This window comes from Aulonocara stuartgranti, assembly GCF_965226115.1.
Source record: "Aulonocara stuartgranti genome assembly, chromosome: 1".
Classification (NCBI taxonomy): domain Eukaryota; kingdom Metazoa; phylum Chordata; class Actinopteri; order Cichliformes; family Cichlidae; genus Aulonocara; species Aulonocara stuartgranti.
Window position 1 is genome coordinate 29,604,971 of NC_138939.1, and position 16,583 is coordinate 29,621,553.

General features: G+C 44.1%; 1 protein-coding gene across 12 annotated transcripts in view; it reads left to right on the forward strand.

The window, feature by feature from the left end:
* Window positions 1-497: 497 nt before the first annotated feature.
* tle3b (TLE family member 3, transcriptional corepressor b) overlaps window positions 498-16,583 on the forward strand; it is a 29,396-nt gene continuing 13,310 nt past the window's right edge. For 3 of the 12 annotated variants that reach the window (XM_082527812.1, XM_082527803.1, XM_082527809.1), the window contains exons 1-8: window positions 672-1,711; window positions 2,230-2,453; window positions 2,991-3,091; window positions 3,271-3,334; window positions 5,278-5,322; window positions 11,508-11,570; window positions 12,298-12,402; window positions 15,034-15,072. In XM_082527812.1, coding sequence (XP_082383938.1) covers window positions 2,430-2,453; window positions 2,991-3,091; window positions 3,271-3,334; window positions 5,278-5,322; window positions 11,508-11,570; window positions 12,298-12,402; window positions 15,034-15,072 — 441 coding nt within the window. In that variant the 5' untranslated portion in view covers window positions 672-1,711; window positions 2,230-2,429. Of the gene's footprint in view, window positions 636-671; window positions 1,712-1,772; window positions 1,861-2,229; window positions 2,454-2,990; window positions 3,092-3,270; window positions 3,335-5,277; window positions 5,323-11,507; window positions 11,571-12,297; window positions 12,403-15,033; window positions 15,073-16,583 lie in introns of those variants that run through there. The other 9 variants (XM_082527814.1, XM_082527804.1, XM_082527807.1 and 6 more) reach the window with 8 other exon arrangements.

The window sequence follows — 16,583 nt, forward strand, 5'->3', positions numbered from 1 at the left end:
TCTAGTTTTAGAAGAAAATGAGAGCAGAAGCAGATGAGTGAGAGAATCCAGTGTTTGAGCGAGGTAAAAGCTTTGTTTTGCAGCAAATGTTTTCATGGAGGGGTTGAAGAGGAGAGGGAGGGGGGGGAATCAAACTGATATTTAGCCCCTACTGGCTTTTTTTTCTCCTGCTTTTGTTTTATGCAGGGCTCTTTTTACCACATGGTAGTGACAGATTGTTTGAGCTGAAAGGAAAAGCCATTCGAAGCTAATTAAGCAGCCATTCCAGGCACTGTTCGCAGGCAGGAGGGAGAGTAGCACAGGCATTTGTCAGCGCCGTACCCAACGTGGGTTTAATTGACAACTAGGACTCCTGACTGACAGCTTTTCCAGCCCCTAGCCAATGGTGAGCCGCGCAGGAAGACAGCTGCGAGATCATTGGATGAAAGGCGGTGAAGTGGGGGGAGAGGGGTGGAGGGAAAGAGGGAACCCACGTGGGGCAGGGCATAGTGAGAAACACGTGATAGGCTGAGGCGCAGACGTGTTGTAGCCTACCTAGTGCTGCTGATAGGAAAGCTTGTAGATGCTTGAGGTCTCGTTAGAAATAGGTCGATCAATTCAAGTCACTCAAAGGACACTCTGCTGTAGATGAAGGGGTATTCACATCTGCGCACTTCGAGTCTTGAATGAAATTCTATGAGCGCGTATTATTCTTGGCACAGAAATAGGACGTATTTCTTTTTCTTGGCATCTCTAGCTCTCTTTTTCAACCGAGAGCGCAGTGAAATAGTCAAGCTTCAAACTATAACCTTCTTTTTCAGGGTCACGCCAGCTTCAGTTATAATTGCTCATATAGTGAGCAGATTTTGAAGGCGAAAAGCTTTTATTAAAATGATCCCTTCTATTTTCGGGGTGGGTTATTTTCTCTATTTGAGAACGAGACTTGTTTTAAATTGTACAGCTCGTTGGTACATACCGTGTAGTATTGTGAAACACTCGGGCACCCGCTGCAGTGCACGGACATATAAATTATTACCTTTGTTTTGAACAAGTTGTTGAACGCACCGAATGTCACTTCAAATCCAAAATGGCGAACATGCGAGGTCACATATCGTGGCCCAATCAGGACGCGACAGTGCTGTGTACCCCACGTGGGACTGACGCGCTGTGATTGGTCTTCGGCGCTAAACTCCTCCGGAGAACCCAATTGGTTAGCGCGAGGCCCCTCTCTCGGCAGTCGGGTCCTCGTGTCAGTGCACAGTCTGTGTGTGGTACAGCGCGCGGCAGAGGAACTGGGTACCCAACTGCAGGCTGGCGGTGCGTTTCACAACGGCCGACATTTTAAACAAGAAAAAAAAAAAGAACCGCTTGAGTCGCAAAATAATAATCCCTGGACTTACTGGAAGAGTTTCGAGCTGCTACTGGATCTAACAGAGGCTTTCTTTGAAGTTGTCTGCGGTCAAAAACTCGTCCCAGTCGAGGGGTTTCCAGCGTCCGAGCGGACTGAGCGGCGCTCTCAGTCTCGGGAATCACCGGGGCTTTTAAAGGACTCTCAAGGGGGCAAAGAAGAGCAAAGAAGTGTATGAAAAACAGAAACGACGACGGACAATTGTCTGCGGTGAACGTTACAGATTACCGGATATTAAGCTTCGTGTGGATAATATTTTTTTCATATACATTATTCTTACCTGTGCAGAGGAGAGGAGGAGGAGAGGAATCAGTCGAGACAAAGGTAAAAAAAAAAGAAAAAAAGAGGGGGGTTACATGAAGAGAGCCGCTAACAAGACGGGTGGTAGTAGTGGTGGCGGTGGCTTTATGGCAGCCGACTTTGAAAGCAGCAGCTCCTTGTTTTCTGATCTTCCAGGACCACCAAAAACAACAGTTGCGTGTTTTCTTTACCCTCTAGTGGAAGACGACTCGTTAGATTTACGAGGAAAAAGCCAAAAAAAAGCGCATCGTGTCGTTGCGGGTGTGATCAAAAGTCTAAACTTTGGGATTTATTTGATCCGTGGCATCAAACGCATTTTGCTGCCACTCTTGGTTTTCTTTTTCCCTTTCTTTTCTTTTGCAAATCTAGACGACAGATTTGTTTTGTGGTACACACGTTCAGAGAATTAGTGGGCAAAAAAAGAAAAGAAAACTACTTTATTCTGCATTTTGCACAAGGTGTATCGGAGAGTTCATAAAGCTCTACGTTCGTGTTGCTTTCAGGCGCTGTGAACGTGATCCAGCTGTTTTCTGTTTGTTTAGGTACAAAAGAAAGGAGCTGATCCATCCGCTGGGCTGGCTCTGAGTGTGCGCCTCGCAGCCGAGAACGAGGCTTTGTCCGCCGCCATCCTGCGCATATCGGGGAGGGGGTGGCGGGGATTTACCGCACCTTCACTGGGATTACGGAAAGAAAGCACGAGAAAAACAACACACAGACTCCCGTGTGGAAAAAAAGACTAGACATGTATCCACAAGGCCGGCATCCGGTAAGTCCCCCGTCTTTAGTCGCTGCTTGTAAATTGATGCAGAAGCGCTGCCCTTCAAAATGGCCTAATTAGCTCGTCAGAGTGAAGCTGCTGATCCACACCTTACTATTTATGGTCTGCATCAGTGCTGCTGAGGGCTTCACTGTGGCAAGGAGAGGCACGGAGAGGTGGTGTTTATTGGAAACAAGATCTGAGATTGTGTTGAACTCGTAAAGTAGATCATCAGTTTTTTTTTTCTTTTTACGGTCCTGAAAGTTAATTGTGCAGTAAAAAAAAACAGCACTGTGTGATTTAGAGACTCTACATGGCAAACGGATAAAGTCACATCTCTGTCACTGCACAAGTTGAGTGAAAGCAGCTCCCTCTGCCAGTCCAAGACTCAAGGGAAATGAGAAGACAAACCATTAAAAAAGGACTGAGGGGTGTTATCAAAAAAAAAGAATAAAATAAAGGAGAGGAGGAGGTGCCAAGAGAGAGAGCTCAGCTATGTGATGATGTTATTTACACCTGTGGTATCTCCAATCTCACACTTTTCAGGCTCCTCACCAGCCAGGGCAGCCTGGCTTCAAGTTCACAGTAGCAGAGTCCTGCGATAGGATCAAAGATGAATTTCAGTTCCTGCAGGCCCAGTACCACAGGTAATGACTAGACTACTGTAAAAACCAACGGCTTCCTGGAAACATGAAGCAGAAGCCGTTGATGTTTTGTTCCCTTACTGTAGCTTTGTGCAATCATAACGTGGCGCACAAAAACCAAACGTTTTGCAGCGGTGTACCGATCCTTTTTACAAACGCAATGCTTTTTCTTCTCCACCCAGCCTTAAAGTAGAATACGACAAACTGGCCAACGAAAAGACGGAGATGCAGCGTCACTACGTCATGGTGAGTACTACAGCTATTAAGCCGAGAACAGGATTTGAATGGCGTTTCCTCCCTTTCGCCTCAGGTGGTGAACAGTCACAGGTGCTGAAAAGAACCTGGTTGTTTTTGTAGAGCCTGTGTTAAGACTGTTGACTCACGTCTGAGTTTTCATGGGATAAGAAGGGAGGGGGTGTGAAACTCTAGCCGAGGTCAAACGTCCAACTATTGATTGTGGGGTGTGACCACCCCCCCTACCCCTCCTCTCAGTGGCTCTGGGGTCCTCTTTATGACCCTCCACCACCCCTCCCTAACACACCCAGCATGGCCCACTGGGGGTTAATGACTGGTCTGCCGTGTGTGTGTGTGTGTGTGTGTGTGTGTGTGTGTGTGTGTGTGTGAGAGAATCAGACAGCTTCCTGTGTGTGTGTGTGAAAGTTTTAAATCTTAACTCTCCCAGAGTGAGCCATGTGGTCACACCCAGAGATTTCTCACATATTGGGAGACTTTGTGTGTTTTTCCTTCCAGCTGCAACGATAATGAACTACTTGTTGGATAATTACTTGTTATTGAAATATCAGTAAAATCTATCTCTCTATTAGTAAAAAAAAAAATGGATGGAAAATGGAAAAAACTTACATTTGATAATCAAAGTAAGAAATGGATTTAGGTCTCCTCCTCCCCCCCCCCCCCCCCCCCCCCTTTCATTAAAAAATGTTAAAGATGTGCTGATCACAGTTTGTCAGATGAGAAATGTTCTCATGTTTCTGTATTGTTTCTGATTATAAACTCAAAAGCATGCAAGTTCAAAATGTGTCTGTAAGGGTTTCACATCGCCAAAAACACCCAGGGGCATTTACTAGATGAGTAGCTTTTAGTCGCAGCTTAAATCACGTTCGAAGTCAGAGAGCAGGAAGTTAAAAATCTGACCCTGCGTACTTGCTGCATGTCATTTTGCTTGCTTTGTGCACTGCATGTGTCAGAGCTTTCGCCTTTTAATGGAAACCACACTTGAGAAGTGAGATAATACTTGATGCTTATCAAAGTGCTGCAAAGGGTTAAATGTAAAACAGTTCCAAGAGTGCAGTTAAATTTTATTATAGTCAATTCAGAGCTCTCTGATGATCAAATGGGAGACAAAGAAATCTGTGCCTCTGTAAAGACAAGCCAGCTCAAAGCTTCTTGCTAATACAGGAAAGGCTTCATTGTGTGCATGGCAAGAAAAAAGAGAAAAAAAGAACAATCTTTATCTGACAAGTTGTGTAACTTAGACCTCACACTTGTGTATGTACGTGCTTATCTTGTTTGTACATGAAAGGAATGACTTTAACCAAACGCAGCAGTACGTTTGTTAAATATTATTTTCCCTGTGAGGAACCAGAAGGTGGTGGGAGTAGCTACAATAAATGGAAGCTGTTTGCTGTGTGTTTGATAAACAAGGCAGACAAACTACTAGGCTTTAGTTTGTATCTGTTGGTGGGCTTGCAAGCTTTTTTGGCAATCAGCAGCAGATAATGTTGTTTTCAATAATAGTATTGGCTTTCTCCTTGCTGTCTGGACGGGGTTTGCGCTCAAAGACGAGGCCGTGCCAAGTAGAAGTAAACAGGCGCTGCAGCCAGGCGAGCGTCTGCCGCGGCTGAAAAATGCACGTTGAGATGTCAGCCTCGTCGGCTAATGTCAGTTCGCCCGCGCTTCAGTTGTTATTCTACATGTGATTGACTTTCTTTTATTCTTGTTTGGGTGCTTGAGGGGACCGATAAGATGTCACACCAGTTAACCACTGTTTGTCTTGTTGCACAAGTTCTCTGTGCGTTCAGAGAAAAGTCTAGAGCAGTTTGGACTGTCTTGCGTTTTGCTCAATTAAGAATGGTGTCATTATGTATAAACATCTGTCTCTAATTAATTCAACATATGAATTCATTTAAGTTTATAATGTCTTTTTCTGCTCTCTCTCTGTTCTTTTACAGTACTATGAGATGTCCTACGGGCTTAACATTGAGATGCACAAACAGGTATGTAGCCATATCAGAGATGCTTTGTGTACAGCCAAAACACCCCCCTCCCCCATCCCTTCCTAGTGATTAAGAATATAAACACATACACATGCATACCTGATCTTAGTTTCTACCCTCATCCCTAAATGCTTCTGGGAGCGTACACATACTGGCTTCCTGTAGTGAAAACGCTGACAGGCTAAACAACACGAAGGGCACGCTGCCTGATGTGGATGGTTTGATAAGATTAAAGTGAAGTATTTGGCGCAAATTCTGAGAAGATGGTGCGTGTGTGCGGTTTGCCTTTCTGAGTGTGTGAGTGAGCACATACGTTGCCTGCTTTATTCTCCAAGCCTCCCAAGTGCCATTTGAGCTAAAAGCTCATTAGTTCAGCTGCCACCCAGTACTGGGCATCATGCTGTATCAAAAATGTCCACAGTTCACTCCATGTCACGTTACCGTTGAGTTAGGTTTAGAAGCGCTGGCCACATTTGTTGGTGTACTTCCAGTTGATCTTTGGTCTGTCATGTCCAGACTGTTTGAAGCAGGTTGGTGGTTTCTTTTTTTTCTTTTTTTCTTTTTTTTTTTTTTGCTTTTCTGTTTTGTTTTGTGGAAACCGTCCCGATAATGGGATAGTAGTGAAGTAGTCAATAGTGAATTGACTTACTGAACAGTCCTCTAGCAAGAAACAAAAAGTTGAGTAACTCCAGCAGTGCTTTGATGGCCTGTGTGTGTGTGTGTGTGGTTTTTTTTTTTTTTGGGGTTTTTTTGTTTTTTAAATCTATAATACTATAGAGTTGCAAATCTAGAGAATTAACATGAATAATGTTTTCAGTGGGGTTGGGGTGTTTTGGACTGGCTATTGGACACAATTTATTCCCTCAGAATGTTCGTTTGGGCTCTAGGTTTGTTTGTTTTTTTTTTTTTTTTTTTGTTTTTTTAACATGAATCCAGAGAATAAAAATAGCTGTAAGTTGTGGCTTCTACCTGTAAGATGTCTGTACTTGTTCTGAGAAATCTCACCTGATGAGTTTTGATGCACGCACAGGTTGATCTGGACTGTATGCCAGAGAATTTTTGGAATAGTTGGAGTAAGATATTGTAATCACACACATACTGTAGTCACCAGAGGCCCAAATAAAGAATCAACCCTCTGTAAAAGTCAGATTGCACCTGAAGACAGCACAGCAAAATTGCTCCGTTTAGCTAACGATGTGACCCGAGGCTGTAGTCAGCTGTGTGAAATCACATCAGCATAATGTTTTTATTCTGTTTACTTTAAAAGGAGAAGAACAAAAGATGAACATAATCTCCAGACTGCCCCCTTTTTATCTTCCTGCACTTACATTTCCATTTGCTCTGATTCACACTTGCTTTCTGTTTCCTTCAGTCGCTTTTGCCTCCCTAATTCTCCTTCTCCACCTCCTCTTGGCGCCCTTATGTCTTTTCATTGCGCCCTCCTCCCTTTTCTGCCCCCGCCGCCCCAACGATGTGATGTGAATGATGGTCCTGTGTCATTAGCTGTGTGATATGATGTATGAGAGTGGGAGTCTGTCAGAGGGGGAGAGAGAGAGATGGAGAGGGGTGGGGTGGAGGCTTCATGGCCCTCAGATCCAGAAGGTTAATGGCATCAGTGGGAGGGTAGCCCAGTTGGAACAGCAGCACACTGCGCAATTCATCAAGCGTAGACATTTTCTGTAGGCACGTGGTGTGTGTGTGTCTCTGTGTGTGCATGCGCGCTTACTAGGTGTGTTTACAGTTTATCGTGGAGCTGCCCACCCCCCTTCCTTCACGTTGCTGAGCGTTTCTCTGTAAAGCAACAAGGAGATTGTAGTGATGCAGGGTGGGGGTGGAGCTGGTTGTTGTGGTTAGATGATGGTGGCGGTGGACAAAACAAGTGGGTAAAAAAAGGGGTGTGGTGGTGGGGTAAGGGGTGGAGACAGGAAAGAAGTGAGGGCCTTCAGGGTAAATGGGTTAATCGACTTGTCCTCTCCTCTGCATCTCCTTTGTTTATCAATAAGCCCGGTGGAGACGACTGAGATCTCTGAATAATGCATGCCCCCCCCCCCCAAACACACACACACTCTCTCTCTCTCTCTCTCTCACTCACTCACACACACACACACACACACACACACACACACACACGATCTCCCATCCCTGGTGAACGAGTGTCTGTGGTGACATCAGCGAGTGGTAAACAGATGCCCCTCAGCTGTCCCTGTTATTGGTGCGACCGGAGGGAGGCTGGATTATTGGATGCAGGCAGGCATATTACTTCGCTTGTGCTGAAGATTTATTGCAGTGTGGCAAAGAAATGATAAACTAAGAGCGCGATTGAAAAGAGAGGGGGAATAGGTATAAACACGGGGTGCACATAAATATCTACTCCCCATCCCTTACATGGTAGCACCAGTTGTGTCTTTACACACAAACACTGCAATTCAAGTTCCCGCAGATACAGTTTCCCCTACTGCTGCTGCCGAGCTGAATAGTTGCTATGAAAGGGATCTGTGCGTCTGCCGGGGGGTAATTTGTTTTGACAGTGTCTCTTATGATGGCAAAGAGTGCAGGGTGGAGGTAATCACCCTCGCTTGCTGTCAATAAGTGATTTTAATTAGCGCAGCTCATTAGGCTGCCTCAGCATCGTGCCCTGCTGACTTTGTGGTGGGGGATGCTTTGTGTTTTTTTTTTTTTTCTGTTTTTTTTTCGCTCCCTCTGTTCTCTGTTGTGGTCCCTGTTTATCTCTCGTACGCTTGCCTACATTTTGATTTTTTTTATTCTTTTTTTTTTTTTCTCTCTCTCAAATGTTCTCTCTTTGGCAAAGTGAGTGCCACATGATTAGAAAGCCTGATGAATAAATTCCTCTATTTTTCTACTGTGCTGCTTAACTTAGTTGCACCTTGGGTAGCCATTTTGTGAATTTGCTCCACATATCCATTTCCTCACTTGTTGAATGAATGAGGGAAACAGAGAAAGTGCTTTGTCAAGGAGAGTGAAGTCCGTTTCCTGGAGGAAGAGGGTGAAAGGAGGAGCAGAGGGAGGGAGACGGGAGAGCTTGTGCAAATGAATAATTTATACAGGATTCCTGGAATTGTTTGCCAAGGTGATGATGGCCGATCTTTCTCAAAGCCAAAACAAACTGACTATGAGAACACACACACACTGTGTGTGTGTTTGTGTGTGTCTCAAGGGAGCTTGACGAGGTTACCGGAGGCTGAGAGACCTGCTTTATTTTGATAGCCAGGCTAGAAGGACTGGAAGAACAGTATTACACAATGAGTGTGTGCGCGCTCGCTAAAACCAGCTGATGACAGGCCTGTCATGAATATGTGTGTACATGTAAACTACATAATTCAGAAATAAGAAGCATAAAAAAATGTTGTGTATTTGATGATTTGAGCGTTAACAAAATCAGATGTAATCTGTTGGAAAACAACCTGTTTCCATATGCTCCCCCTGCAGAAAAGTGTGTGTGTGTGTGTGTGTGTGTGTGTGTGTGTGTGTGTGTGTGTGTGTGTGAGCTCAAAATAGAATGACATGCACATGCAAAATATTCTTCATGCATTTGTAATGAACAAGATACCTCTAAGTGCCTCTTTCTTTCTCTGCTCTGGCTGAGAAGATAATTCCCAAACAGCCATCTCTGCGCCCCCCACCCCCCACCATCATATGCCACTTGTTTTCCTCACCAATTGAATCCTCGTCAGAGACTCAGCTCTCCACTCGGGGGCTAATGCCTGGAGCGACAAACAGCCAAATGGCTTTCAACGCACCATTGACCGGGGGGGGGGGGGGCAGGCAATGGAGAGAGAGAGAGAGAGAGAGAGACAGAGAGTGAGAGTGAGAGTGAGAGCCTCTCCAAACTCTGGTGCTACTAGACAACCCTGAGTACCTGTAATTGTGGAGCTGCAGTGAAAAGCTTCTGCTGGCTCAAAGGCTTCTGTTTTCAGTGGCTTTAAGTGACAGTAAACTCTTTCCAGTGCCCATCTCTGCCACTAAAAGCACTGTGGAAAATAGTGCCTGCAAAGTAAAGTGGGAGTCGTTACGAGCGCTGCAAGTCATTGGATTTGTTATCAATGTGTGCAGGTTTTTTTTTGTTTTTTTTGTTGTTGTTGTTGTTTTTTTATTTTAACCCTTCAGAATGGCTGGCTGTCAAAAAGACGTGCAGATATGCCATCTGCCTGTTTTGCTCTCCTTAACGCATGAACTCTGTCTGAACAGAGCTGAGTGACTAAATACGACACGGAAGGATGAGATGTAGCTGGCGGCATCAGCGATTCGGTTGAGGGGTTTACAGTCACAGGTTGACATGCGAGCCGTGTTTGCCCTCATGATCTCTTAAATCGACGGTCCTGTGTGACACTGCAATAAATTGGGCCCAGAAAGTACAACAGAAATGGATGCAAAGGAAGTCTGCTCCATTGTTTTATTTCCTGGCTCCAAAGTAATATTTAAAGTCGAGGAGGGGTGGGGTGGGGGGTATTTCAGAGGAAGCCATGGGTTTTGGGAATATTTAAGTAGCTCAGCTCTCAAAGCACCTGGTGCTTCAGCTCATGTTTCAGAATGAATTGTTGAGAGAAATCTGTGTTTTTTAGCACAGTACTAAACAACTCAAAAAAAGCAAAGGTGCACCTGAATTCAGTGAATTTTATTTATTTATTTTTTTGGCTTAAAAGTGGTGGCTCTGAAGTGGTGATTTGCACCGAACAAATGGATGCCTTTCTGCGTGAGGGAGGGTTTGTATGGTGGTTGCTCTAATAGCCGAGTGTATCAGCACAACGCCGTTTCTACAGGCCCCATGTTGCTCCCCTTGCAGCCATTTCCAGAGAAGTGGTGTGATACTGAAACACTCTCACCCTACCCATGTGTCATTGTATCCAGCCTCCGCTAATGATGATGGTTTATGAGTCTCCGAAGAACCCCACCACCATCACCACCCCCATTTCCAGTCTCCCAGTTATCCCTCATTAATTTCCCGTGCTGATCAGATCGACAGGCCGAAAATTCAATTTAATGACCTGCCTCTGTGCTGCGCCTAATATGATTTTACAGGCTGTTCTGGTCAGAGCCCCAGCCCAATTTACATAACGATCAGCCGTGCCAGATAGTGTTGCCCCAGCAACAGAAGAGGGGGGAGATGAGAGGAAGAGGAAGGAGGGAGGGCAGAGAGAGTAGTGGAGATTAGCGTGAAGGGGTGCGAAGAAGCATTTGGAGGAGGAAGGAGGGAGAAAGCACAGTGCGTCTGAGGTCAGACGGGGGTTGTGAGATAATTCCTGACAGGCCAGCAAAGGTCTCTCTCCTCCTCTTCTCTCCCTCTTTTCTCGTTTCTCCCCCCTCCTCAGAGGCTGTGCAGAAAGCTACTGGCACCTCCTCCCTCCCCCCCTTTCACAGTCAAACAAGGTTAAGGGAGAAAATGAGTGAAGTGCAGCATCGTATAAAACGGCGGGAAGGACCTCTTCAGCCCACACACACCTGCTGGGCCTCCACCCCTAATCTCTCAGAATCAATTAGTTCACCTCCCCCGGTCCAGTCAAACCACATTACCTTAGTGTCACATCAGAGGGTTTCACTTCACCATTCATCACCCCCACACATACCCCACCACTTCTCTTTTATTCTGCTTTCTACTTTTGTGTTCCTCTCCTATGCATCTTCCTCATCTCTTTCTATGGAAAGTGCAGATTCAAAAAAAAAAGGAAATGGGCTTGGGCAAAATGTCTAGGGACCTTCAAGTGCGGTAGGCGGGCAGCACAGCATATCCATTTGACCAAATGCAGCACTGTAAAGTGCTCCATGTATGGTGAGCCCTCCAGTATCAGCTTACTCTGCCAGCTAATATTCTGTGGTCGATACCAAAGATGCCTCTGATAGATAGGGCCAGAGTTAACCTGTCTGCTTCAGCACGCCCTACCCCCCTCTGTATGGGCCGTAATTATGAAGTATGGACCTCATTAGGGTTTCTCCAGCCAGATGGTATTAGCATATTTCAGGCCTTAATGAAATAAGGCTTGAGCTTAATGGAGGCAGGAGAAAGGGGGAAGCAAATTTGTTCTAAGGCGGTCCCAGTTTAGTTAAGAAATACATGGTGTGTCCGGATGGACACTGCAACATTTAGTGCTATTATTGGCTATTCTGTTGTCTGAGGCATGCAGTATGCTGGAAGGATGTCATTCTAATCATTTCTGTCTCTTCTCCTACAGACTGAGATTGCCAAGCGCCTCAATGCAATTCTGGCTCAGATCATGCCATTCTTGTCACAAGAGGTGAGTGTCAACCCAGCCAGCAGCATTTCAGGGATGAGACTGAGACTCATTTGTTTCACATTCTGCTGTTACTGTAGTTGTGACGATGACTATTGTGCAGATAATCTCTGGGGAACAACAGATGATTCACTGCACATAACAATGAGGAAACCCTTTTTTTTCCCCCCCTTCTTTTTTTAAATTGACAGTTTTAGCCCACTAAATAATGTATTTGACTCAAACGTCAAACAACTACTGACCACTTCTAAAAATATCGCCCCTTTTCGAGCTCATCCTGTCAACATTGAGCAAATAGTCAAACATAAACACATAAATCAGTTCTTCTGAAGGAACTGGCTTTCCTGGAAAACTGAGATGAGAATTAATGCGCAAGGAAATGAAATGAAAGCAAACCTTCAAACGCCTCAAGCGGCAAACCTCCAGACAATAGATTTCAGTTTCAGTGTTCCTTTGATTCACTCTGACCTGCATTTCTATAATACATATAACACATACAATACAGAGTATTTTTTTATGTCTTGTTTTACCTAGTAGAAGATTCTCCTATTATGTTGAGTGCTATGTAGTACATTGATGTGTTGTTTTATTGACGATAAGTGCCATTACATGACTATCGTGCATTATGGAGGCCCCCCCCAAGCTTAAGTGTCTACTTGTCTAGATGAACCATCAGGCGGGAACTATTCTTCTCCATCAGTGATCTAATCTTTGTTTATGTGTCCTGCAGCATCAACAGCAGGTGGCTCAGGCTGTTGAACGGGCCAAGCAGGTGACAATGACTGAGCTGAATGCTATCATCGGGGTACGTGGACTTCCCAATCTGCCTCTGACTGTGTGTATATCCCCTCTTCTTCCTTCATTTGACCCGAGACCAGAGGCAAAACTGCATACGTGAAGGAGGACCAGCATTCAGATAGAGATATGTAGATTATTGAAGCGTGCTACATTTTGCTCACGGGTGTATTTGACCTTTCTAAGCTTTGGCCGAAGTGTCGCATGTCAAGAATAACCAGGGAAAAGGGCAATAGATTCACAGGGGAAATGGGGGTGAAAAGGGGATAAAAGTAGCTTAGCATATTAATCTGCAGCAATTTTCTTTCACCCGTCTGTGGCATTTGAGTTTTTAGACTGAATGCAAACTAGTAACATCATGTCCTCTTCACTTGTACAGACTTGCCCTGGTCTCAAGTGGTTTATTATGTTTTTATTTGAGTTGACAATGTTTGCAATGTGCTGTCAGTATGGCGTTTTTTTTTTTTTTTTTTTTTTTTTTTTTTTGCTGTAATTTCTGATTGTTGGTTAACCATGACCCGTCAGCACCCAGGTTGCAGCTCCGCTCTGATTTTCCTCCTCTCAGCCAGAGTCAAAGAACATCTGATATATAGTAACACAGTCCAGACTGGGAGATCAGATCATGGTGTTTCTCAGATTTCACTTTGGCTGCACTTTAATTAGATAAAAGGACCCAGCCAACAGGCTTACCCCTACCTCTGACCCAATAGCTCGAGGAATTAAGAGTGGTCAGGTCAGGACAAGCCATTGTGATTACAACAGAGATTACAGCAGCATGAACTTAGCAGGTACTAAGCATTTGAAAGGTGTAGTGGATAAAAGATTTCGGCAGTTGTGGAAGAATAGGGAGAACAGGAACATCTTTTTTTCCTCCCTACTGTTTACTACATTGTTCCCTGATGGTTGCCACAGCTTCTATAATTAAGTCATGTCATTTAACAAGCTTAATTTAGCTATTTATGTTGTTGCTATGGGTAAAAAGTGCAACAAGTTTGTTTGTTTGTTTGAATTATGATGACAATAAATAAAGTTTTCATTTCAGGCGTTATTTGTTACAATCCAATATTTAATGGAGCAAATGATTGGGACAAGCTGCAACAATGTTTTGCTTTTAATTCTTTAAAAAAGTAAGCAGAACTAAATTGTTTATTTGTAAAGCTGTTAATATGAACAGTAGGCGAATAAATCACATTGGTTAACTTAACAGTTGGAGCTTATTTCTTTAAAAAAATCAAATAAAAATCCCAGATGTTTAAATCTAGCAGACAGTACAGGGAAACTCTTTCCCCAAAAAATCCACTCTGAAATATAGCCTGTGCACTGCCCGGATCTTGCATTTGCTTTTCTTAAAAACATACATGCGTATTTGGTTTTGATAGTCAGGTTACATGGTGATCGGAGGCTGTCGACTGAGCAGCGGATTTTAAAATTCGGTTTAGTTTAATGAGCCAGGAGCCGAGGGTAATTATCCACTATTGGCGCTTCTATGTTTTTTTTCCCAACGAAGTCCTTTCCACAACAGGAGTTGACCCTGCCTTCATTAAAGATAGGCAGGGCTAGCCTGAAACACACACACACACACACACACAATAATACACTCAGGAAAACAGGCTTAATTATAGGGTTGAAAAGATGGCAGGTGATCAATCTCCATGCCCCCACAGGGTGGGTGAGGCAGTGATGCTCTAGCGTCTCAACATTAGAGCCTCAGAAACACTCGGAGCATCAAACTCAGGGAGTGTTCACCTCAGTTGGATCAGAAAGTGCATTTGAGACATGCATAAGTTAGAGATTTGCCCTGCAGGCACCACCTGCTGTACTGTCAGGTTGTCATGTAAAGACAACCTGACTGTAAAGAATCCATACACACATACTGTATGGAGTACGTAACAGAACCACCCCACCCTCTCTTAATAGCTGTTAGTGACTGAGGCCAAAAACAGTTTTTCTTTCAATGTGGGCCTCACTCATAAAAACAAATCTGTTAGGTAGCATTATGCCGTAGGAAAGCTGATCGGTCAATTTTCTAGCTGGTTTGGTAGTGTAGTTTATTAAAAGTCGTTCCTAAATAAAAGGGCTAAAAATAATTAGATTAGCATAATTTTTACAGCATCATAAGGCTGGTCTCTACTGGTCTCTCCCCTATTTTGCATGAGTTTTTGGCCAGAAGCAGCGTATGATTGAGTCTGATTTGACAAGTGTCAGAGGTGCAGACTCATTTCCATGTTCCTACCCTCATTTCCATGAATTTGACACAGGGCGAGATTGTAGTTGGGATAATGGTTAACAAGTCAGTTACAGCCGGTGTGCTCCTTATCACGTATCATGTAAATGCTAATCCGCAGAACACGACATAAACCTTCACAGCGTCAAGTTTTGCTGTTGTCACTCCAGTAACAGCGATCTCCTTTCCTTTGCATGTTTTATTTGGCTATGCGTATGTCTTTTATTACAGAGTAAGAGTGTCTACATTTACATAGTGTGACTACAGTGTCCAAATTTACACATGCTTTGACTTAACATCTCACAAAAGCCGGTGATGTCTTCATCCGATTTGAATTCATCACTTGGGGCTTTTTGTCGATTTAATGAGGAAAAATAAATGATTGTATTAAAAATAGCCATCAGGTGCAGCCCTACCTCTGAATCTCTGCTCTCTCCTCTGACCCAGCACCTGCACCCGCCTCGTGGCGTCTACCCAGCCTTCACGGTCAGTGTTGAGAGGAGGGTTTTGAATGATTAGCTTGCAATGAAATGTCTGTTTTTTGTGAAGGGGAATGATGCCTTTTGGAGACAAAGGACTGCTTGGGGCGTGTCAGGTTATTTTTGGCCTCTACTCTGCCCGACTCTGGTGTTGTGCATTTGACAGAACGTTATCTCTTTATTTGACGACTAACCTCAGAAATGTTACCCCCGTTCTTCCACTGCTGTATTCTGCTTCAAACATAGGTTGTAATCCAAATCTTAGTCTTTGTTGTGACGACCGAAGAAGATACGATGAGCTCGAAACTGTTGTAAAGCACAGAATAAGTGGGTAATGTGGCGATCATTGCCAGACTTATTAAGCCAGGGTGCCAGCTGGTTTGTGCTGGTGCTGTTGATGCTTGTTCCACCTGACAGTACTGTTCTGCAGGGAGCCAGCTTCGCCTAGTTAACTTTAATTGCCTGTTTCCTGTGGAAGTTGCCTGAGCTGCTGCGGCATTTACACATAATGAAAAAAGATAAGTGTGAAAGGAAGCCAGCTCTTTATCCATGAATATTGAATTGGAGGCAATTTATTTTCTGAAATTTTTTTTTCCCCCTCTTTTTTTTTTTTTCTCTCTTCTCTCTCGCTCTCTGCACCTCACGACTCCCTTCCCTCGTCTCTCCTCCTCCTCCTCAGCCATAGCTCGCTAATGAGGCTTCTTGATAATGATCCCTGCACGCTTTTCCTCATTAGGCACACTCAATAGGGACGTCCCTGCCTCAATCCCTCGCTCACTCTCTTTCATTCTCTTGTTATTTTCTGATTCTGCCTCTCCCTCCTTTTCTTGTTCTGGCTGCCCCTTCCTCTCTCTCTCGTTTTTTCTTTTCCCCCTTCTCACTTTTTCCCTTTTTTCACAACAAATAGGCTGCTCGGCAAAGCAGTACAATATCGATTAACAATGCCACCCCTCAGTTGCTTATATCCATTGTGCGATTTCAGGTCCAGCTCGGCATAATGAGCTGACTGAATAATGGCCAACTGCTAAATAAGCCTTTAAATGTGGGAAGTCACTAGATATACCCTTGTCTAGTTTCTCCATTTTATGTAATGAATGTATGGATGAGCTTATTGAAGTTCTGTCTAGCAAGCAGAATAGCAATCATGTTTTTTTTTGTTTTTTTTTTTTCTCCCTTTTTGGAGAGGCAGTTGATGGATGTGCTAAGTGTTATTTAACCTTGTTTTAAAGCACTTGCTTCCCTCTTGCCTGAGTGGCTATTTAACTCCTGTCTATCTACTCTCTCTCCTCTCTGGTTGCTTCTCTCACAGACCCATTCAGGGCGTCATGGGAGCCGTGTGTGTTCTCCGCCGTCTCTGCTTAACAGCATTTTGCTGAAGGAGTGCATGCTTGCTTGGTTTTCCAGAGTGTTGAAAGGTTTTGAGGTTTTCAAGTGTAGACCTATTGATTTTTTTTTTTTTTTTTTTTTTTTTTTAAACTGTCCCAGCTATGATTGAAGCACAGCGGTTTGGGAGTGAAC